Source organism: Bombyx mandarina, chromosome A1, assembly GCF_030267445.1.
Source record: "Bombyx mandarina strain Sakado chromosome A1, ASM3026744v2".
In the NCBI taxonomy this organism is placed as follows: Eukaryota; Metazoa; Arthropoda; class Insecta; order Lepidoptera; family Bombycidae; genus Bombyx; species Bombyx mandarina.
Window position 1 is genome coordinate 21,924,471 of NC_143234.1, and position 25,265 is coordinate 21,949,735.

The 25,265-nt window shown below is 45.3% G+C and overlaps 1 protein-coding gene and 1 long non-coding RNA gene across 2 annotated transcripts in view; both read left to right on the forward strand.

Moving 5' to 3' along the window:
• The first annotated feature begins 363 nt into the window (after positions 1-363).
• Positions 364-25,265, forward strand: part of LOC149499645 (uncharacterized) — a 280,521-nt gene continuing 255,619 nt past the window's right edge. The window contains exon 1 of the long non-coding RNA XR_016325645.1: positions 364-396. This is a non-coding gene — a long non-coding RNA (uncharacterized LOC149499645). The remainder of the gene's footprint in view (positions 397-25,265) is intronic.
• Positions 13,729-21,444, forward strand: LOC149499646 (uncharacterized). The gene is made up of 2 exons (XM_089739734.1): positions 13,729-15,679; positions 21,320-21,444. Exons 1-2 carry the CDS (start codon positions 13,729-13,731, stop codon positions 21,442-21,444), a joined length of 2,076 nt encoding a protein of 691 aa, XP_089595860.1.

The window sequence follows — 25,265 nt, forward strand, 5'->3', positions numbered from 1 at the left end:
GTTCTTTTTTTTTGCGTTATATTGGCTCCAACTATTTGTTCGTAAATATTTTTTTTAAAACCAAGCGAGTTTTAATAGACAGTGTTTTTTATAATTGGCTGTTCAATTTGTAAACTTATACCACACAAGCAAAACCAATTTAACCAAATTGTTATTCTTTGGATATTTTTTAATTGTTATTTTATAAATAATTGCTGAATAAAAATTTTTATCTAGTAAAACTAGATTTATACGCTCATTTTGTACAGTGCACTAACAATTTGGAACTCATGCTGAAACATTGAAAATGAGTATTGGACTCATGCGATAAAGTTAAGCTTCTGAATTTATATTTAGTACTCGCGAACTTATATTTCTTCTTACATATGAGTCGTCTATTATCAAAGGTGGCAATCTGTGCATTTGGACAAAAAATGTTACTGATATGTCAATACAGATTGATTTGAATATAATCGTCTCCTTCAAAGAATACGGTTCAAAACCTGCATTAAATAAAGGTTAATAGTTAACCTGTTATTTATCTAAGATGTCGTTCCGAAGAGTTTTGTGACTGCCAATGGAATACAAAGTCAATAACTCGTTTTTCCGATTTACCAATATTGTTCAAAAGTCAGATTGCCGGCTTTGATAATAGACGACTCATATATCATCAAATGGTCTGTCAGCAGTAATCTCTGCGACCGTTATTCCAAGCATAACACAGACTACGACATGATCCTAGTTTCCACGATCTTCATACTGTTTTTGTGTTAAAAAACAAAGGCAATAACGGTACTGCCCCTTAACACAAAAATGGATGTGGAAAAAATGCATGCTAAATACCCCAATAATCCACTAAAAACTGATGAACGTATAATGAAAGATCAGACTTAGCCACGCGTACTAACTTATGACGTCACGTATCCGAGTTTCGAGCGACATCTTGTAGTTGAGTCAAAAACTTTTGCGCTAACACTTAAAGATAAGCAAAACCTACTACTTGCTCTTTTATGAAGCAACTCCAACCCTTACTAAGATTTTTCTCTCGGCTTAGATTTTTATAAATGATATCCAAGCACTCGAGCCCCGGCAGCTTTCGCAATAAATTTTATTTGGTCGTAACTCGATTTGTATGTTTTATGTTCGTTTTATTAAAATCGAGAGGATTTTGAATGATGTTTTTTTTTCTTTTCTGTGTTGCTCCGTTAATATCAAGCCAGTCAATGAAGGAATGTTGCTGGTGAAGTCACTTTGAATTTCTATGATATTAACGTTTGCAGGCGATTTTTTATTTGAACCAGTTACATATTCGTTAATTGAGTTCAGATGGCATAAAAAAAACAGTATGCTTATGAGAAATTATCGAATGTTTATTTAATTGTAAGGATGAGGATATACCATTAATAATGTAAAACAATATCAGCGAAGCGGCCGCCACGTCTACGCTTGCAAGACCATCTTCTTTTCAGGAAATTTCCCATTTGCGACTAAATGTTCTCAATAGCTTCACGAATTCCATTTTTGAGATCTTGACTCGATTTGGAGCATTGATATACCCCAAATTCATGTAGCCTTGAAGAAGTAAGTCTAAAAAATCACAAGATTTCAGTTGCCAATTGTGATCACCTCTTCGGAAAATTACACGGTCAGGAAACGTTTTACTCATAAGAGCAGTGGTATCTTTACTTATTCGATACGTAAGGCCGTTTAGTCTAAAATAAATATCGTTCACATCAAACATCTTCCGATTCTGGTTATAAGAAATCATTGAACATTGCTTGATAGCACAATCCATTCACCGTCACCGTCTTCTTCGATCCTGTCGCTTGCGACGAAGGGCTCGACGAGCGAATTAACCCATAGACACAGCCCACTGAATTTTTCGGCGGATCTTCTCAGTGGGTCGCGTTTCCGATCCAGTGGTAGATTCTGTGAAGCACTGCTCTTGTAGGGCCAGTATTAGCAACCCTCCCGGTCAGAGCCCCGTGAGCTCACCTATACGTCAAGGAGAAGCCAAAACAGCCTCTCAAGCCTATCAGCATAGGTAGGAAAAAAAAGTAACGCTTCCTTATTTTGGATAAAATAAGTTCCCATTACCCCTTACCCCCCATTACCCCAGACTAAAAATTTAAACAAAATGTCACACGTTTAGGATGGAGAGATAATAGTGGACAATTCTTTCATTTTCCGAGCCCAAAAAGCAACAATCCTGCTTGTTAATATACTATTCGAAGTATAAGGAGTCGCATTATTCAAAATGATATTTTAAATTGAAATTCCGGGTCTGTTTGACGCAAATCAGTAAAGACGCAAGGTTGTCGATGATCAATGTCGTTGTGGACTGCCGGGAAAACGGGTTTGGGTTGTCCTCAATACTACGGGCTAGAACAGCAATATTCTTAGCTATTCTTAAGCGAACAAAATCAATCAAAGTACGTACTTCGTGTTAATTCTTACTTCTTTACGAAGTATATTGCGAAGTTTGTTCGCACACGAAGTACTTTACGAAGTTAATTCGTACTTCTTTACGAATTACTTCAACGATTCAATTTCAATTTAATAGAAGCCGCTGATTTTCGCAACCGATCGTCTCGCCGGAACTATCATCCGCACCATCTGGATGGTTGGCGTTCCAGTACAATGCGTTTTAAAAACAGTTTTCTGCCACGCACAGTAAATCTCTGGAATTCGTTGCCATCAGCGGTCTTCCCCAACAACTGCGACATTGGGTTATTCAAGAAAAGAGCATATTCTTATCTGAAGGGTAGGCAACGCACTGGCGTAAACGCTGGTGACCGTGGGCGGCGGTGAATCACTTACCATCAGGTGACCCGTCTTGCTCGTTTGCCTCTTAGTTGTTATAAAAAAAAAAAAAAGCGATAAAGGAATGTAGTCGTGTAATCAAAATCAAATCATCAAAATTTATATTTGCGTAAATACTGGTGGTAGGGCGTCTATGCACACACGGGTAAGTACCGCCACTATGCCTATTTTTCCTATTAAACAGTCCCTAGTTCTGGTTCGAAAAGTTATAGTACACGCTTATCTTTTTTTTTATTGCTTAAATAGGTGGACTAGCTCACAGCCCACCTGGTGTTAAGTGGTTACTGGAGCCCATAGACATCTACAACGTAAATGCGCCACCCACCTTGAGATATAAGTTCTAAGGTCTCAGTATAGTTACAACGGCTGCCCCACCCTCCAAACCGAAACGCAATACTGCTTCACGGCAGAAATAGGCCGGGTGGTGGTACCTACCCGTGCGGACTCACAAGAGGTCCTACCCTCGTGTTTCAAGATGCGAGGTTCAAATTGCGATTTCCAAAGGTTCCGCGTTAAACACTTAACACGGGGTGAACTATAAGCTCATTGTTAAATTTTTCAGCAACACTAAAAAACCTGATAAATTACTAGCAAATCTGACAATTATATTCGAGAATGTAGTTCGGATAAATCACAAACAGGCATACCGCATTGAAACGTTCGTAATTCAGAGTATCCGAACAAAGAGGTCCCTGTATACGTAAATATTTAAAAAGCAAGCCGATAGGGGCGCTGGTGTTTACCACAAATCAAATGTACATTATAATTCGTGAAAACTTTATCAAAGGAGATTTCATGGAAGCCATTCCATTTAGGCTACCGATATATATTAGATATAATATGAATAATTATTGTTTACGATTAAAATATGTGGTTTGAAGGGTAGACGTCTTTAGCACCCCCATTGTAATATAGGATTGGCCTGATATAACGTAAATTGAAGTAAATAGTGCATATTTATTTCTTTGCCTTGATGCATTCATCACATTGTAGCGTGTAGACACAGGAAATAAAAAGAATTATTTCATAATAGATTTAAAAAAAACTCTATATGTTTTAATTAAAAATTCCGCATATTAATATATCTTATTGTCAGTTTCTAATATAAGCCCAGGATTCATCATAATCTTAATGCAAGGCTTTCATATTTATAACAGTTGAGTCAAGAGGAATTGAATTGAAAAAAAAAAAAAAATCATTGCGTGGAAAGACGGCGATAACCTGGAAAAACTTATGATCACAGGGAAAGTTGAAGGTAACAGATCTAGAGGCCGCGGCCCGACTCGTTGGTCCGATCAGGTCCGCACCGCTTTGGACAGTACAGTGTACAGCGCGCTGCATGACGCCGTGGACAGGGGAAAGTGGAAAAACATCTTAAGATTGAAGCTCATGGGTGATGGTGGTCACGACCCTCAGACATGAGGAACACGATTCGAGGAGGAGGAGAGTCAAAAACATGAATTTCATAGTTATAAATGTTGTATGATTTAATGCACATTTTAAATTTCCTGTGTTTTAATGTGCGACATTAAAACATTTCAATGAAAATACCACGAAATTTCACAATTTCGCTTAGTCCACAAACGTGTAGCGAAATGCTACGAGGCTACGCTCGTATGAGGCTACGCTGCTACGTAGGCTAGTGCTACGATCTTGTTTTGGAGACAGTTTCCAATGTCATTATCATTACGTCAAATTTTATTATGATCCTCAAAAAGTTCAACCTTCAAAATTCCGAAGGCTTATTAAAATTTCTAAATTGATTAACAATGAACATAATTGCATTTTGATATCAATTAATAAATAGATATTATGAGCTAATCTTAAGTAACAATGATCAATGTTTAATTAACGACGCCAAAGCTTTAAGCAGTCGAACAAATATTTAATATTAACATGGTTTGCTGAGAATGCTTTGTTTTCTTGTAATTGGCGAACGCACGCTAAGAACCGTTTATTACCCTATTAACAATGTCTGTATAATGTTTAGGCTTTGTTGGAGAAACAAAATAAGTTTATGATGAGTTAAATCAAGTTGTTCTTTTGGTTGTAAATAGGCATATGAGCTCTTGGTCCACCTTGTGGCCAGAGCTAATAGGCATCATCAATGGTAGAATTCTAATTAGCGGTATCCATAGTTATAGGTGCTTGTTATACCTAGTCAGGTCATAAATTCTGTCACATGTTTAATGTAAAATAATTGAAACAAGTTTATTCATTATGTAACCATTCATATTCCAAAATGAACTTAACAAAACATAGATTCTTATGACACTAAAGTTTATTCAAAATGACCTCCGTGATTTTGAATACAGGCCTTCAATCTGCGCGACCAGTCGTCTATCGCAGCACGAACGAGGTCCATGTCAATATCGGCGGCTGCCTTAATCAAGGATGTCTTGAGTGACTCCAAATTGGGATGAGGCTTTGAGCACGCCTTTTCCTCCAAGTGTTGCCATATCTTGTAATCTAACGGATTCAAATCTGGACTGGAGGAGGGCCAGTCTTCGTGCCGGATGAAGTCGATTTCACGCGCCGCCAGCCAGTCTTGCGTGCTCTTCGCTCTGTGAGCTGGCGCCGAATCTTGTTGGAATACCCAGTGCCTGTTATTGAACATGGTATGAGAAACAGGTTCCACAAGGTTCGTCAGGACTGTATTTTGATACACAACTGCAATCGTTTTTACACCTTTCTCACAAAAATGTACCTCTGTTAAGCCCCAATAAGAAACTCCCAACCATACCATGAGCGAGGATGGAAAATGACCTCGTTGGACACGCGGAATACGGTTGCTCGCTTCTTCACTGCTGTGTGCGTACACCTTATCATTTTGTTTGTTGTAGCTCTCTTCTACGGTAAAAATTTTTTCATCCGAAAAAAGAATTTCCCGATATTTTTTTCCCGCGTACCGCTTCAACAAAGCGCGGCATCTCTTCAGTCTCAGGTCCATTAGACGAGCATTCAAACGATGTCCTGTTTTTCTTCGATATGCCCGAAGCCCTAAGTCTTCATTTAACACCCTTTTCACCGTGGTTCTGCTTAACCCCATCTGAAGGGCCAACAGTTTCTGCTTACGTTTGGGATTTCTTTGAATTCGCGCCTTCACAGCTTTTATCACTGCTGGAGTCCTAACAGACCGAGGGCGACCACTTCTTGACCTGTCATCTACACTAGAGTCTTCATTGTATCGTTTGATGGTACGATAAACGAATCATTTGGTTATATTCAAATTTTTCAGTATGTTAAAAATTTGAATTGGCGCATAACCGCAACGATGCAACGCAATAACTGCAACACGGTCTTCTTTAAGCGTCCACTCCATATTTAAAAATGAGTAAAATTCTAAAAGTATACATTTTTATTTTCATGAACAATTCGAAATTCGAATTCAATAAACTTTTTTGTGGCCAGCATTCTAAAAGAAAAGTTTTTACTGTGTGACAATACTTATGACCAGACTAGTTATATGCCTCTTTTATGAAGCAGTAATGCGTTTCGGTTTGAAGGGTGGGGCAGCCGTTGTAACTATACTCAGACCTTATAGCTCGGCATTTACGTTGTAGATGTCTATAGGCTCCGGTAACCACTTAACATCAGGTGGGCCGTAAGATCGAGCTCCCATCAAAGCAATAAAAAAAAATAATAAAAAAAGTCTCGTTATAACAAATGGGAACACACCAAACAAACCGCAAACAGCGGCCGTGCACTGTGCCAGTTCAGCATTGCACTAAATTGTACTCTATACATTTCCGACTGGAATCTAACTTAACGTGAAATTTTATCAAAGAAACAGGGACATGTAGTAATAGGTTTTTTGTAACTGCACATCTTCGTAACCTGAAAATTCTTTCTGAAATTTCTACTTCGTAACGGTAGGCAGCGGCTTGGCTCTGCCCCTGGCATTGCTGAAGTCCATGGGCGACGGTAACAACTCACCATCAGGTGGGCCGTATGCTCGTATGCCTACAAGGGCAATAAAAAAAAAAAACTATTTTTGAGTCCTACAATTATTTGAATAGCTTTAGGGTGGAAATATTGCAATTAACGGATCACCATCCCTTATCCGATTGAGTTGAAACTGTTGACAGTTTAGAGCAAGGCTTTCTAGAAGCAAGCAGTTTTAGCAAATGATCATTTCATTTATCATTTCCATACTGTTGATTTGTTATGTGTATGTAAGTATGTTAATATGTATTGTGTTTAAATATATATATTGGTATATAAATCAGTTAGTTATATATTTCATATTATATGTAAACGGTATATATCTGTTTATTGTATGTATATATTTTCTATAATAATGTATTGTGTATAGTACACTGCAACATTCCTGCTATATTTTTATATTTTCCAGAATTTCTGTAAATTAAACGGTTGTCTGGAAGAGATCGCTTTTAGCGATAAAACCGCCTATTATACAAATGTATCTGCTTTTTCACTGTTTTTTGAATGTAAATTGTGTTTTGGTGTGCAATAAAGTGTATTCTCTCTCTCTCTCTCACTCTCTTTCATTTACCTCATATCGTTGTGGTCGATCTTCACTGTTTTTAGTATTTGTCTATTGCATGGAAATATGCATTAACTCACCACCCACTTGGTGTTAAGTTATTACAGATATTAACTGATGTTATAACGTGAATTCAGCCAATGTCATTTAATCCAGTAACCGCTTTTCGTTCGGTTAAATCTTCTTCTATAAGTATATCGTTCCCTCACTGCTGAAGATCGCGACCACATGTGACTTTCCTCCACAGTGTTCGATCATGGGTGCCATCTACCGCATGGTACAAGACTACCACGTGCTTCCTTGACGGGATCTGAGCATATGGCTGTTGTTCTGCCCACGACGCGCTTGCCCTCTATGCGACCCAAAATTGTGAGCTTCTCTAATTCATGTCTGGGAGACTGCGTGATGTTTTTTTTTTATTGCTTAGATGTGTGGACGAGCTCACAGCCCACCTGGTGTTAAATGCTTACTGGAGCCCATAGACATCTACTACGTAAATGCGCCACACACCTTAAGATATAAGTTCTAAGGTCTCAGTATAGTTACAACGGCTGCCCCACCCTTCAAACCGTCCGAAGAAGCTCGTAACACGTTTCCAGAAGATTTAAATATGCGACGCCAAACGGAAATTCACAGTACATCCTAGTGAGGTATCTACGGACCCGGTTCTTGAAAAGAACGAGACTTTCAAAAGGATAATCAACGTGCAACTTTACTTAGGATTGTGTCGTGTTTCTTGAATGTAACGGAAAATTTCTTGGAAAAAAAAACTTTCCGAAAAAATAAAATTATGATTTAACGTATTTTTCGCGTCGCAGGACGTGGTTTGGGTTTTTTTTTTCACGCGACCCGACTTTCTGTCACGTAGTTGATTGAGTCGGTGGTCATTTCCTTTTGCGTGCTTTTTTTTTAATAAGTAGAGTGAGTGGTACTAAAGGTATTACGATGTTTTCTTAAGTGTATTAAAGCTGTCACCTAATTTTTACTGGATGGCTGTTTTTACTGGTGGTAGGGCCTCCTGTGAGTACAAGCGGGTAGGTACCACCACCTTGCCTATTTCTGACGTGAAGCAGTAATGCGTTTCGGTTTGAAGAATGGGGCAGCCGTTGTAACTGTACTTGAGACCTTAGAACTTATATCTCAAGGTGGCGCATTTACGTCGTAGATGTCTATGGGCTCCAGTAACCACTTTAAACCAGGTGGGCTATGAGCTCGTCTACCTATCTAAGCAATAAATAAATAAATTTAAAAAACCTAATGGTTAAGACGTCCGGTGTATTGGTTCATAGCGATCATGCTTCAAACCCCTGCCACATTCAACGACGTCATTAAATGTATAAATATGTAATTAGTACTGAGAATTATTTGATTTTTTTTATTGCTTAGATAGATGGACGAGCTCACGGCCTACCTGATGTTAAGTGGTGACCGGAGCCCATAGCCATCTACAACGTAAATGCCGCCACCCACCTTGAGAGACGTGAGTTTTAAGGTCTCAAGTATAGTTACAGCCGCTGCCCCACCCTTCAAACCGAAACGCATTACTGCTTCACGGCAGAAGTAGGCAGGGCGGTGGTACCTACCCGCGCGGGCTCACAAGAAGTCCCACTACCAGTACAAACACTTTTGTGTTCGAGAAAAAAGAAAGTATACTAAAACTGCTGCAGAATATTTTAAATACACTATTATTTTAAATAGTCATGAAAAAGTCCTATAGCCTAATTAAATCACTACTATATTGTACAGTTAGCGTGCTTATTAGTAATCACACAGTTAATTTATATTAAATATTTAATGGGTGAACTGGGATAAGGTATATTTAAATACATAGTAAATTATTTATATTAGTCACGATACAAAATTTACGATTTGTTATCATTAAAAATTAGGTTTCTAACGTTGATTTTTTTCGAGTTCACGGGCTACCCGTTTTAAAGGGGTTATGAAAGGTCAGGAGTGTTACAACGTGGAAAATGTATTTACTTTGAGTCATAAGTAAGTGCTCTGGGGAATTGTTCGAGATGATACCGGCATCTCGTTTTTACCATCGCACCGCCCGCCACCGGAGTAGAGTTCATCCATACTACCTGGAGTCACTGCGGTCATCCACAGTGCGTTTCCAGAGGTCTTTTTTGCCACGTACCATCCGGCTATGGAATGAGCTCCCCTCCACGGTGATTCCCGAGCGCTATGACATGTCCTTCTTCAAACGAGGCTTGTGGAGAGTATTAAACGGTAGGTAGCGGCTTGGCTCTGCCCCTGGCATTGCTGAAGTCCATGGGCGACGGTAACAACTCACCAACAGGTGGGCCGTATGCACGTCTGCCTACAAGGGCAAAAAAATAAAAAATAAAAAAGAACAAATTCACTAGTTTACTATAATAAATAGCAATTATCGTAGACCGAAACACTTGGAATGTGGATTCTTTTTTTTTATTGCTTAGATGTGTGGACGAGCTCACAGACCACCTGGTGTTAAGTGGTTACTGGAGCCCATAGACATGTACAACGTAAATGCGCCACCCACCTTTGGATATAAGTTCTAAGGTCTCAGTATAGTTATAACGGCTGCCCCACCCTTCAAACCGAAACGCATTACTGCTTCACGGCTGAAACGGCGGGGTGGTGGTACCGACCCGTGCGGACTCACAGGAGATCCTACCACCAGTAATTAATTCGGCGCTCTTACACTATTACTAGTTATTTTTTTATTATTATATTTGTATGTATGTACGTACTATCGGTTCTGCATCTTGGAAGTAACTCTTGAATCTGTTAAGATCAAAATTCGTACCTGTCCAAAGATTAAATGGCTTACATGCTCAGGTCACGTATTCACTTCAAAACAATCAAAATATTTTACTTAATAAAGTCCTTAAAAAAGATTGGCTTAAATAGGGAACTGGTGGTAGGACCTCTTGTGAGTCCGCACGGGTAGGTACTACCACCCTGACTATTTCCGCCGTGGAGCAGTAATGCATTTCGGTTTGAAGGGTGGGGCAACCGTTGTAACTATACTTGAGACCTTAGAACTTATATCTCAAGGCGGGTGGCGCATTCATATTGTAGATGTCTATGGACTCCAGTAACCACGTAATAGCAGGTGGGCTGTGAGCTCGTCCACACATCTAAGCAACAAAAAAAAAACAATTGAGTCACGGCTTGGTGTTAAGCGGCGTCTGGAGCTAACATACTTCACAAATGAACGCCCCCACTTTTGACAGAGGGCTGAAGTCTCAATTCCATAGTATTACTTACTGCTGTACCAAGTAGTACTCCTCATAATAGAACGCGTGACTGGTTCGCGGCAAAGATAGACAAGAAGGTGACCTACTCATAGAGCTGACAATACCAGCAATGTAAATACCGTGGGAATCCAAAAAGCTCTAAACAAGGATCAAAACCCTTAAGAAAACTCTGTTAATCTTTAAATCCGAATCAAAGTACAGCTCGTAAAAAAATAAATAACAAACCTTTAATACGCCGTATAAAATTTCTATTAATAAGCGAATTACGTCCAAGTAACGAAGTGTAGCCTTAATAAATGGTAATTTATACTGGATATCTGTCTCAAGGCGCGAACAAGGCCCTAACGAGGCTTCTCCTACCCTCCATTTTTCCTCCCAATTTGATGTTATAAATTGGTTGGCCTTTCGCTGTTTGTCTATTTATTGCGGTCCGGTATTATTTAGGGGATTAAACCGATGATCTTTGCTTGGATAGGTCACGTTGTTGGTCACATTGGATTATTGGTGAACAAAGTTGGGTTTGTTGGCCGACAAAGTTTATGAAAAGTCAGCGTCAGTCGTTTTGAGACTAAATAACATGGGTGTAATTTAATTGTAAAGCAGAAAATTTTATCGAAACAAGCTATTTCATGTTAGTAGCGACGCCTATACTTGAGACTAGTAACTATAATTGAGATCTTAGAACTTATATCTCAAGGTGGGTGGCGCATTTACGTTGTAAATGTCTATGGGCTCCAGTAACCACTTAACACTGGGTGGGCTGTGAGCTCGTCCACCCATCTAAGCAATAAAAAAAACCGCCGCGCGTCATATTTACTAAGCCGAGCCTATATTTTTAGTAAAGTTTTCTACCTCATATACATTGGTATCATTGGTATACTCATCTTGTTTTTTTGATTTCCTTAATCTTGATTACACCTAGAAATAAAAAAAAAGTACGAATGAAACAATTTAAATGTTAATTGCAAAAGGCTGATTGATTTATTTCCAGCAAAGCTGATTTTCAGTAAACTAGGCTGTAGAAAGTAAATAGCTAATTAAACAAAGTACTGGTTTTTTTTTGATAAAAAATGAAGCATTTCGTAATTGTGGGGATATCGACGAGGGGAAGATCTTCCACCGAGCGGGTGATGTTGCTCAGTAGACCGACGGTTAAAATGTTTTTTTTCTTACCTAAGCTGAAAGATAGCCTTGAGAGGCTACGTCAGCGTAACCCTAACGTGTAGGTGAGCTCTCGGGACTCAAGCAGTAGGCGTTGCTAACACTAACCCTAGCAAGAGCAGTGCTTCACAGAATCTACCAGCGGTTCGAAAACGCAACCCACTAAGAAAATCCAGCGAGAAACTCAGTGATCTGTGGGCAGAATGTTGTTGTTCGGAAAATGTATATATGCAAGGTTATCTTGAAAATGTCGTAACCGAGATTCATGAATCTGTAAAATATCTTGTGTTCTGTGAAAGCTACTGGCCACAGTAATAAAAAATATTACAGTCTTTTAACTCACATTTGTTGTGCATACGTGACCCATCGTGCGACATGAGTTCTAAAATCTCAATTTTAGCAGTACAACGGTTGCCCCACCCTTCAAACAGAAACGCATTACTGTTTCATGGCAGAATTAGTAAGTTAATAATTGCTTTTTTTTTTATTGCCCTTGTAGGCAGACGAGCATACGGCCCACCTGATGGTGAGTGGTTACCGTCGCCCATGGATTTCAGCAATGCCAGGGGCAGAGCCAAGCCGCTGCCTACCGTTAAAAGCCGCTGCCTACCGTTTTTGCCACCGAGAAATGAAAATGGATCTTGAAAACGAATTGAATTTGTAAATGTCATTATATATATATTATGACATCATATATAATCAGTGAAATTATATATATATATATGTCGGCACACGTAAGGGATGGCTGAGCGGTAGGTTCCGTCATCGCTCGTATTCGATTGAACTCAGTTTAGTCAATAAAACTTTTCAATAATAATTATTGAAACTCAACACACACAACTTTCACAATGACAGGGTAAACCGACAGTTTCGTTGAATATACCGACAGACCGACTGACCGACTGACTGACTGACAGAGACTCACTGACTGAGACGGACGGAATTACTGTCTGACACGGAATGCCACGACTCTGTCCACGTACCGCCATTTTATACTGTGGCGTTACGGAGTCTACCCTTCATTTTGTGATATTTATCAAAACAACATTTTATCATTTAAAATAATAATCAAAACCACCGTCTTAATATTACTAAAAGTCGTTATCCACGACAACTAAAAGTCGTTATCCACGACATATATATATATATATATTATTTCACTGATTCTTGATTCCATTGATTCCGTTTCACTATCGAGTCATAATATAAAATGAATATTCTCGAAAACATTGCACTTCAATGTCCAAATAATAAGTATCGGCGCATTCGCCTTACAAGGCGATATAAAAAACAGTTCTTATAAATATTTTCTAGCAAGGCGAAACTATTTGTCAAGAGATTTTCAAATTTTTTACCCCTTAATTATTTCATTTATTGCACGAATATCCAATACACTCTACCACCAATTTTTATGCAATATATATCAGAGAGCCAGAAACTTGCCACCAACACCTGAAGTAATGACCACGGCTACTCCTCAAGACAAAGAAGAAGAAGATATAATATTACCAAGCTTTAACGTGTACAATAAAAAATATTAAATATTTCGTTAGTTGTTTTAGATAACACTATTAACTAAAACAAAAGACAATATGTTATTGATAATAATCAATCTTGAGCTATCTGTTAATTATAGTTGAATTTCGATGAATGTATCACTAATATTGTTAATTCTACTGACTCGATTTTAAATTTTGTACAACTAAAAAAAGGCAAGCGCTACTAGTGAAACAACCATTTCTCTGTATTATTCCATTCCCGATCCTGCGGACAGAATGGAAAGCAGTCGACGTCGCCCAAAACACGTTATCTCGGATCCTCCCGATCCACTAACGGTGCTTCTAGGTACTTCAAGCACCGGTCACCGTTCTCGTTCAGTTCATTATAAGCACCTATTGTTAGTTAAAGCCAACAAATACATCGGTCGGTTAGCGGAAGTATATAGTTATATAGTAACTATTACGGATGTACCGACAGTCGTGGGGACCCGTTAAAATAATCGGCTAAAACATGTCTGGGGGGACATCACCCCCCATTATCAGCACCCCCGGCCCGTCCCGTAAGGGACGCCAAGTTATGTCGAGTCTAAGATTCAGACCAGCACCAGCAACCCGTACAGTCTCGATGGGACTCGGGACGGACAACCGGCCCGGGCCTTCGGTCGCGGCCCAGAGGACTCCGAGGATCGAACCGGAGGAAGATGTCCTTCCCCCGTTGACCGATCCCTCTGGGCCCTCTCGGCCGCGGAAGAAGGCCAGGTCCGAGTCTGACCGAGGCTCATCGAGCGAAAAGGACAAGCGTCCTAGAATAGGCCCCTCATCTAGATCGGAGGGAGAGGAAAGTGCGACCACATCCTCTGCACACTCCTCAACCGAATCGGTCACTCCTTCCTCGTCTAGGTCTTCGTCCCCCTCTGGGAGTCCAATCCCAGCTCAACCAATTCCGAAGCCTAGGGCTCCCGCCAGGACAGGGACAGCCCCAAGGCAAGTAAGATCCCCTCCTCGCTCTCCTTCCCCAACGCTATCTCCAATCCCGGTAGACTCAACCCGAGGTGCCCCCGCCCTAAGCGGCACGGCGGGCAACCTGGATTCGACCAGGTACGTGGACCTCGAGTCTACCAGACCTCAACAAGCCACTAAGCCCAACCCCACTCCCTCCACCTCCTATGCTGCCATGGCAGCTAGGCCAGGTATCCCTACCGCCCAGAGGACTTCCCAATCCTCACGAGTCCCTCCCCCGAGGCCGAAGGGTCGCGCCCAGGAGGAACTGCGCCGACACCCGCCAATTATGGTGGAGGCCCTTCCAAATTGGTCCCGCCACATGGCGGCCATTAGGGAGCGCCTAGGCCGCGCCCCCTCGGCGCGACCCTTCGGCGCCGGTTTTAGATTTCTGCCGACGTCGGCTGAGGAGTATAGGGCGGTCCAGGCCTACCTGTCGGAGGCCTCTGCCAGGGACGGTACCATTAAATGGTACTGTTACGCCCTGGCGGAGGAGATGCCTTCGAAGGTGGCAGTCCGGGGCCTCCCTGCCGACACCGACGAGGCAGAAATAGTCAATGCCCTGAAGGAGCTGGGATTCCCGGCTCGATACGCCAGGTGCATTAGGTCCCGGAGAGGGCGTCCGGGCTGCGTTTTTCACGTAGCCCTGGACCACCTCTCGAAGGACGACCTCGGCCGCTTGTACGCAGTCAACGAACTGCTGTACCTGCCGGGGGTGACGGTCGAAGGATGGCGTCCAATCCGAGGGCCTGCGCAGTGTCATCGCTGCCAGGCCTTCGGACACGCCTCCTACGACTGTCATCGCGCGGTCCGCTGCGTAAGGTGTGCCGGGGAGCACATCGTAGCGGACTGCCCGAGGCCGAGGGACGGCCCGTTCTCCTGTGCCAACTGCGGGAAGGACCACGCCGCCGTCGACAGACGGTGTGCGGTCTTCCGCAAACGGGCCAGGATGATGGGAGCAACCGTCCCCCCTCCTGCACCACAGGCGCCTCGAGCCGGGAGTGCAGCTCTTCCGGCTTCAATACCTGTAGCAAAGGGGAAGGGGAAGGGGAAAGGGAAAACTTCCCAGCCCCCTCCCCCATCCCACTCCGCTCCGTCTGCTGTGGTGGTGGAGGCACTGCCATCGGCGCCTACGCTGATGGCACAGGCCAACCCACCACGGCAGATAAATAAACCCAAACCCACTCCTGCTCCCCGTGATCGTATCTCTGCTGGTATAACAGTGCCTAAACCACTCCCGACTAGCGGCCCTACGTCCACTAAAAGGGAGAAGAACAAGAGGAAAAAGGCCAAAAGGAAAACAAGAAAAAGGGAAGAAAGAGAGAGACTAAGGGGTACATCTGAGCCCACAGTGCCAGAACCCCAACAAACCAACATAGAAACCATGGAGGTCTCCGAGGCCCCCCTTACTGCCCAACAACTGACATCAAGCCAACCACTGCCTACAGCCCATCCGGCCGAAGGCAAGCAAGACTTGAACAACCAGCCCCCCCTCCCCCCCGCCCTCAGCGCGAGCGCCGCAGCGGTCGACAGGCCTCCCAGCCTGCCGGCTTTGCTGCATGGCTGCTCGCACTGTGGGAGAAATTGTCCGAGGTGATCTCCGGAGTAATCCGTGAGATCGCCTCGGGAGCCAGTCCCTTCGGGGCGCTCCTGTCGGGGTTCTACCGAATGATTGCGCAGTTCAATGGCTAGCCAGGAGCTGCGGATCATTTATTGGAACCCCGACGGGATAAAGTCCCGAAAGAACGACCTGCTTGTTCTCGCCCGGGAGTATAACCCAGAGGTTGTGCTCCTGGGCGAGACCAAGCTACGTCCCCAGGATGCGTTCAGGATTCCAAACTACTTCATGTACCGACGTGACGAGCTTACCCCTGCCGGGCGGCCGTTCAGGGGCACTGCGGCCCTCGTCAGGCGGGACGTGGTGCATGATCAGTTGGATTTTCTTTTCTTCACATCGACAAGGTCAGTCGGTGTGAGGGTACACACCTCGGGGGGAGATATGCGGATTTATGCCGTGTATAGACCCCCGGGGCCTGAATTTCACCCTGAGGACATAAGACGGGCCCTGAATCACGACAGCCGCCCAGCTCTGCTGGTCGGGGACCTCAACGCGAAGCACGTCGCGTGGGGCTCCCGACTTAACTCAGCAGTGGGCAGGCGGCTGTTAGAAGATGCCGATAGGGGCGACTACTCTGTGGTCGGCCCCGACGAACCCACACACATCCCGACCGCCGCGCGATACCAGCCTGATGTGCTGGATGTGTGTGTGCACAAGGGGCTACGGTGCCCCGTAACGATCGAGGCACTGTACGACCTGGGTACCCCACATCTCCCTATCCTGGTGACACTGGGAATGGGGCTCACCCGGGTTGCGACCTCGCCCCTACGACCGAAGGTCGACTGGGAGCTCTTTAAGAGACGACTAGTCGACCTTCCCGTGATTCAGGACCCCAACACCCCTGATGGGGTCGACGATGCGGCAACCCGCCTTGTTGACTCCATCAGGGGAGCGATCGACCAGGCGACGACTCTTGTGCCCAGCGGCGGGCCCAGAGGTATACTCCCGGCCCATCTGAAGGCGATTATTCGCCGGAAGAGGGGCTTGAGGAGGCTCTGGGCGACAACTCGTTGTCCCAGGATAAAGCGCGAGCTTAATGAGCTGGAAGCGGAACTGGCGACAAAGATTAGCACCTTTCGGGGCTATGCCTGGCAGGAGAGGATCGAGGAGGCCCGCGAGGACCCCTCCTCAGTATCCCTCCACCGGCTTTGTCGCCAGCTCTCAAATCGGCCTGCCCCGACTTGTCCACTCGTGGACGAGAGGGGCAACCGATGCTTCTCGGCTCAGGCCCGCGCCGATATCCTGGCCGAAATGCTGGAGCGGCAGTTCGCTCCTAATGAATCTGCACCCTCAGAGGCCGCATTCCACCAATCGGTGGAAGAGAGCGTAGCAAGCCTACTCTCCTCCCCGGTGCCACCGTTGGGAGATGGTGATCTCATCACTCCCAGCGAATTGCGCCTCATCATCAAGCGGATGAAGAGGCGCAAGGCGCCGGGCGAGGACGGTATTCCCTCCCTCGCTTTTTTCCACTTCCCTGAAACGGTCGTGTCATATATGACACGGCTGTTCAACTCCATTCTGTCCACAGGACACTTCCCGGGAATTTGGAAATTGGGCAAGGTTATCGCCTTGCCCAAACCCGGCAAGGACAGGAGAAATCCCTCCAGTTACCGTCCGATCACGCTGCTGTCACACGTGGGCAAGTTGTTCGAGCGGCTGCTGCTGAGAAGGGTGTCGCCGCACATCCTTCTCAGACCCGAGCAATTCGGGTTTCGTAGCGGTCACTCGACAACGCTGCAATTGGTCCGCGTCATGCATCACTTGGCGGATCGGTCCAACGCGCGCCAGTACACGGCCGCAGTCTTTCTCGATATCGAGAAGGCCTTCGACCGTGTCTGGCATGCGGGACTGATCCACAAGCTGTTGCAGAACACGGACCTCCAGCACGCCTACGTGCGACTGCTGGGGTCGTACCTGGAGGGAAGATCCTTCCTTGTCGCGGTCGAGGGCGCGAAGTCGTCGGTGCGCCCAGTCACGGCCGGAGTTCCGCAGGGGAGCGTCCTGGCACCATTCCTCTACGCTCTCTACACCAACGACATTCCCACGCTCGAGGGCAACCTCGAAGCGTGGGAAGCCGACGTGAAGTTGGCGCTGTTTGCCGACGACAGCGCCTACTTCGCGTCATCCAACTTCCCCTCTGCGGCCATTTCGAGGATGCAGAGGTTATTGGACTTACTGCCCCAGTGGCTGGACCGATGGAGGGTCGCGGTCAACGTGGGGAAGACCGCGGCTATTCTCTTCGGTCCGGTCCGCACAAGAGTCGTCCCGGGACAGCTCAGTCTCCGTGGCGCTAATGTCGAGTTTAGATCCAGCGTCCGGTACTTGGGGGTCGATATCGACCGGAGTTTGAGGATGACCGCCCACGCCAATAAGGCGTTGGCAGCCGCTCGCTACGCGAGATTCCTCCTCCGGCCGGTGTTGGCCTCCAGGTTGCCGGTCAGGACTAAGCTCGGCATTTATAAGACGTATGTCCGTTCCCGTATCACGTACGCAGCTGCGGCCTGGTATCACCTCATCCCGCAGGTCACGCGGGTGAAGTTACAGGCCCAGCAGAATCTGGCTCTTCGCACGATAGTCGGAGCAGGGCGTTACGTCAGTAATGCCGTAATCGCCCGGGATCTGGATGTGGAGTCGCTCGAGGAGTTCATCCGGAGGCTAGCTCGTAATCTTTACGAGCGGGCTGACGGTGGACCCCACGAGCATCTCCACAACTTAGCTCCCTTGCACGCTAGACCACCTGATGGTCTGGCGCTACCAAGGGAGCTACTGGAACCCCCGGCTATGGTAAGATAGTCGGCTTAATCGGAGTGATATGGGAGTGCTCATAATGAGTGCCCCCATGGGACTGGGCTGTCCACACTCGTCATTTCCCCCCACATCGTTGGGGTGCCCCCTTATGGGGACCCATTTCCCACCCCCGTTGGGTGGACCACTCCCCCTTATGGGGAGTGATTATATCGGTCCCTCCCCGCGACGGTCTTCCCCTTTTGGGGAGGCCAGAACGGGTGAGCGCCAAACTAGTGCCGCGGCTCCTCCTCTGGTTTGTTGAGGTGGGGCCGCGGCATGGGGCCGGTGGCGGGCCCCACGGTTGCTGACTGTTGTCCTAGCTTATGTAAATAGTAGTGTAGTTTAGTTTTAGTTAGCGTGCAGTTAGTAAGTAAGAAAAAAAAAAAAAAAAAAACTTAGGAAGCAGAGGACAGCAGCCGGCGCTGGGGTGTCACCGCCGCGGGCATCGAGCCGTCGCCAGACTGCCCATCGTATTATATATAAGTATATATAGATGTAAATTGCCGCCGAACACGCAGCGAACAGCGTACCTACCCCCAAGTCCTCCCTGCATCATTTCACCCCTGCCCTATGATGGCAGGGAGTTTCAGCCCGGGTAGTGGGGTTTGCCCCGAGGCCCGTTCCGTGCCCCCGAAAGGGGGTACGACGACCCTTCTTCTCTTCTCTCTCTCGTCGAACCCGTCGCGTGCGACAAAGGGCTCGACGAGTAAATTAACTCTCAGACACAGCCCACTGAGTTTCTCGCCGGATCTTCTCAGTGGGTCGCGATTCCGATCCGGTGGTAGATTCTGCGAAGCACGACTCTTGCTAGGGTTCGTGTTAGCATCGTCGTCAGGTTTGAGCCCCGTGAGCTCACCTACTAGTCACGGTTACGCTGGAATAGCCACTCTAGGCTACCAGCTTAGGTAGGAAAACAAAAAAAAAATGTATTATTCATTAATTAATTCGAAAACAAAATACGAAGAGATAATCTACCTCACTTAATAAGCGCAGAACGTAAACGAAATATTAAGAATCTCATTTCGAGACGAATTCATCTGAGGACGTCGCCGTTATAACAAAAACAAGAATTAATCTAATAAATGAAATCGAAATTCAAAAAGAACCTTCGAAATCCTTCTGAGCGAAAAAAAAAACTCCTTCCCCGAGAACGTTAGCGATATGAAAATTTAATTTTCTTATACGTTTGAAGGTACAGTTATAAAATTGTACGCTCAGGTAAATCATAAAACTCGTATACAAGGAATGTGAAATATAATTTACTGGAACGTAAAAAAAAAAATACGTATTTAAGTTCATCTCTGAGCGAGGACGAAGTTGATTTGTTTTCATTTTTATTTTGCTTACGTGTATTATATTCTATGTTGCATTTTAAAACGAATGCGGATCAAAAACAACGTTTGAATTGATTAATTCCTTTATAAGCTTTTTGACGTGACAACGTCTCATAATTCGATGGAGCCGGCTGCATGCACGAAAAAACATGACTCATGCGACGTTACCTCGCTCTGAGGCGTTCCATTTGAGGCTTGAAGTGCAAGCGAGAGCACGCAACGAGCGATAAAGAGGCACAATCGGCCTCCGCGTTCGGCAGCGTTCGACATATGTCTCTCTCCTACTTGAGTGAGCGATGCGTCCGCGTGGACAGCTGCTATACAATAATACATTTAGATGTTTTCGTCAAGTATGAAGTTCAGTGAAAAGTGAATGTGGTGTCAATTGTCCATACAAAATATCTGTCAAACAAATAAAATTAAAATTTTCTTTTGAAAAATGAAACCATTCCATTTCAATATATATAAATGAATCTACGAGCTTAAATTTGGCTTGGTGTTAAGTTTATACTGGAGTCCATAGACATCAAAACGTATTACTACCTATTATTAAACCTATTACTACTAGGAAAATCTACCGGATGGTAATATTGGACTTTTTGGCGAACGCGAGGAGTGAAGTTGTGTTATTTGTTTTATTGTGTCTATTTAGTGTTTCTTCAGGTTTAAATGTGTAATAACGGTGGTTTATTAACTGTTTAGTATCTGTGAAAGTACACAAATGTGGGATAATGAAACAAAGCCGCTGGACGTAATCGGGATCCTTCAAAAAGTTCACTGAAAAAATCTCAGTAAAAGACCACCATTTTACTGAGATTATATTTCATCTCATATCATTTCATTTTATTTTATTCCAGTTGATTAATGTCTCAAATTAATCATCTTCATTTCATTTCACTTTATATATAATTTTTCCTAAAAATAAGAATATAAATTAAAATAAGACATTACCTAAAGCTCTTAGTTACCAGGTCTTAAAATCCCTTAAAAAAAAAGATGGTGATATTTACTAATGCGGGTTCACAATGCACCCTACTGCGAATTAAAATGCTGAAAGTACATCTGAAGTACAGATGTGTAGCAAAACAAAATTATTTACAAAAGTCGTTCAAAATTTCATCAACGATAAAATATGTAGCATAATCCCTTGAAGTGGCTTATAAAGAACTCAATTAACGCAACAAAAAAAAACCATAACTCGTTTAATGACATAATAAAAACCAATTGAATTCTAAAGTACCCACTCTCGTCTTTCTCTCTTCGATCGGTCCCTCACTGCTGAGGATCGTGTCTCCCTTCGATTCCATCAACCAGCTGTCTCCATCGATCCCGTTTTGTAGCTTGGTGGAGTGCGTCGCTGACAGGTAACTCCGCCATAGACGGTCCCAAGCCCGGTTTGCGAAAGGAGGAGGGTTGGCTAGTGAACGACGTATACCCAACACCACCACAGAAAAAGACAGCCGTAAAATACGCCCACGCCGAGCAGTAGGCGGCGGTGAAATAACCTACTCAACCATGTAGGCTCCGGAGGCCATGAGGACTAAATACTCCCAAAACAACCCAACGTAGAAGGTAATGGGAACCCACTACGATCAAACGCCCAAGAGAACTCCATGGAAAAGGTCAAACTACCCACAGAAAAGCAAAAAATCTGTTCAACATCCAACAAACACGACCAATAATAAAATTATTTACCATTTACATCCAAAATGCCTATTCCAAACCTACCTATTTCTGACTTTAATTAGTGGAGATTAACTAAAATGTTAATTATAATTAAAACATAACAAATTTATGGGCGACCGGACAGAATTATAAGCAAATTCCTTTAGGGACCTGACCCTTTCGTTGTATCACCTTTGTATAGTTGTTTAATTTCATAGTTTTTGTCAAGGTAAACAGTCGAGCTTTAGGATTATCCACAAACTTTTGGGTATTATTTTGTAGTTGTTTTTTTTAAAGGCTATATCGAATAAGGCTGCTGATGCGTGGCTTTGTTTCTGTATGCCCATTTTAAATGCAAATTAATCAGTGCTTCCCAATTTAAATGTTAACAAAACTGTTAGTCCAATGAAATCGACTTCGTTCTGTCTATTGACCGACTCGGTGATGCAGTAATTAGCGTCCCTGAATGTTGTGCCGAGGGTCGTGGGTTCGATTCCCACATTGGACCAACATTGTGAGATGAACAGGTTTGTTTGCTCTTTGTCTGGGTGCTTATTATCTTTAAATGAATATATTTAAACATAACACAGAGAGTCTTAAATTGGGGCCAGATGACCGTGCGTGTGTTCCCAGTTATTTATTTATATTTATATATATATGTCGGAGAAGCCACAATTATTAACACCATAATCAGACCTCATAGGGGCGAATAGGGTGATCGATCTAAGAGAAATATTGAGTACACCAATCACGTTTGTTGGCTTAGAATAATTTAGAAATTGTCTCTTGTCGTTGGCAAACGTTTTTTTTTTTTTTCTTCCTACCTAAGCTGAGAGCCTTGAGAGGCTATGTCAGCGTAACCCTAACTTTAGTAGGTGAGCTCACGGGGCTCAAACCTGACGATGTTGCTAACACGAACCCTAGCAAGAGTCGTGCTTCGCAGAATCAACCACCGGATCGGAAACGCGACCCACTGAGAAGATCCGGCGAGAAACTCAGTGGGCTGTGTCTGAGCGTTAATTTACTCGTCGAGCCCTTCGTCGCAAGCGACGGGTTCGACGAGAACGGTGACCGGTGCTTGAAGTACCTAGAAGCACCGTTAGTGGATCGGGCGGATCCGAGATGACGTGTTTTGGGCGACGTCGACTGCTTTCCATTCTGTCCGCAGGATCGGGAATGTAGTTACCGGCGGCCACGATGAGAGGGTTCTCGTGTCGTGCCGCTTTATCGAAGTGGCGCATGGACGCCGACTGCAGATACTTACTGATGGACTCTAAGTCCAGGTCGTCATGGAGGTCGACGTTCCTGACGAACCACGGGGCTCCGACGGCTATCCTGCAAAAACGGGATTGAATAATTTGGAATGATTTCAAGTGTATGCGGGCCGCGTGAGCGAACACTACACTTGCATAGGTCATGACGGGGCGTATGCAAGTTTTGTAGAGTGTCACCTTATTTCTAAGGGACATTTTACTTCGCCTACATATCATCGGGTAGAGACGTCCTAGAATGAAGGCGGCACGATCGCGTACCGTCTTGATGTGGGGGCGGAATGTCATCCTACTGTCGAGGGTGACGCCTAAATATTTGACCTTCGGGGCCCACGGTATGGGCTGGTCGAACATCGTGATCGGGCGAACGGCGGGGGCGGGGGTATTGACGCGCCTAGTCGGGAGGGGGATGCTCAGCGTGGTGTTCGGAGGGCGACCCCTTTTGAAGAGCACCGCTGTGCTTTTCGTGGGGTTAATGTCGATGCGCCACTTCCGGAACCACTGTCCCATGGTGGTAGCTGCGGTCTGAAGTCGTCGATGAAGCAACGCCTTCTTCCTACACGAGTAGTAGATGGCGGTGTCATCGGCGAAGAGCGCCAGATGGGTCTCCGGAGACCGGGGTATATCGTTGATATACAAACTGAATAGTAACGGGGAGAGGGCGGAGCCTTGCGGGACTCCGGCTGTGACGCGACGGGGCCGGGAACGCGTTCCCTCAACTCGATATCGGAACGAACGGTTCGACAAGTAGTCTCGTATGATGAGCACGAGTCTGTCTGGCACTCCCATGTTATACAGTTTGAATATCAAACCGTTGTGCCAGACTTTGTCGAACGCCTTCGCTATATCGAAGAAGAGGGCTCCTGTCGGAATGGGTTTCCGCCTGTTCAGCCCTAGTAAGATGTGCTCCGTGAGGCGGTGCACTTGATGGACGCACGAGTGTCTGGCGCGGAATCCAAACTGCTCGTCTATAAGAATTTTATTCGCGGATACGAAATCCCAGAGGCGTTTACGAAGGAGCCGTTCGTATAATTTGCCTATCGCCGGGAGGAGACTGATGGGGCGGTAACTCGCGGTTTCGTTATTCGGTTTGCCCGGCTTGTGTATGCCGATAACGTCCGCTTCTTTCCACGCCGCGGGAAAGATGCAGTTCGTCATAGCAGCATTTAATATCGTGGCCAACATCGTTATCAGTTGGGCTGGTAACAGTTTTAGCGCGCGGTTGCGGATGCCGTCGGAGCCGGGAGCTTTCCGTGGTTGTAGGCTATCGATCGCCTCCTTAACCTCGGAAGTGGTAATGGGGGGTAGCGCGTCCGAGGGCGGCAGGGAAGCTCTGCGCTCGACCTCCCTGTCGACGAACTCGGTGTGTTCGGGGTCCGCGTGTTGAGTGCTGGTGGTGCACTGTTCTTGCAGTGCATCGGCCAGCAACTCTGCCTTGTCATCGTCATCGTAAGCCGGTGGTTGGCCTGAGGGGCGTACGAGAGGCGGCATAGTGACGATAGTTTCGGACTTGAGGGTCCTAGCTAGTCGCCAGTATGCTTGGTGAGTGGGCGCGAGTTCTTCTAAATAACTATCCCAGTTTTCGTTTCGGGCGTCGCTTAAGCGGGATTTGACCTCCCGCTGTAAGCGACGCATCCGAGTCCGGTTTGAATCCGTGGGATATCGATCGTAGGCCCGGATTGCCGCGTTTCTGATTCTAACGAGGTCCCTAAGATCGGGGGAAAGTCTGATGCGGTGGAAGCAGTCCTCCACATCGACTTGTTTCGAGGATCTTATGATCGCCGTCGAGACGTGATCAGTGAAGATGTTTATGGATTCGACGGTATCCTCGGGGGATGGAGTTGAATCCGGGCCGCAAGGGAGGATTGGTGGAGCGGTGTCAGCTAAGCACGTGCCCAGCTTCTTCCAATCCACCATGGTCCTCGTATCTGGTTCGCGGTTGAGTGGGCGACCGAGCTGCATGACTACAGGTCGGTGGTCTGAGTCGAGTTCTGACATTGCCTCGATGGAGCGTAAGCGCAGAGTTACGTTCCTCAGCAGTGCCAGATCTATTGTGCTCGGACGACGCGCGGCGTTGTACGGATAGCACGTGGGGGTCGGGGGGTTGAATATTTCGAATGTGAGGTCGTCTATGAACGCGTCGAGACGCCTACCGTTCACATTCGTGCGATGGCAGTTCCACCTAGTGTGGTGGCAATTTAAATCGCCTGCCAGGATGACCGCGTCCCCCATACCGAGCAGTGTCTCGAGGTCACTGCTCAGGAGGGGTTTGTCAGGGGGGAGATAGACGGATGCGATGACGATCGGCTGGTGTCCCGTCAGCGCGATGCGGCACACTGACGCCTCGATATGTAAGAGCGAGGGAGTATCGAGA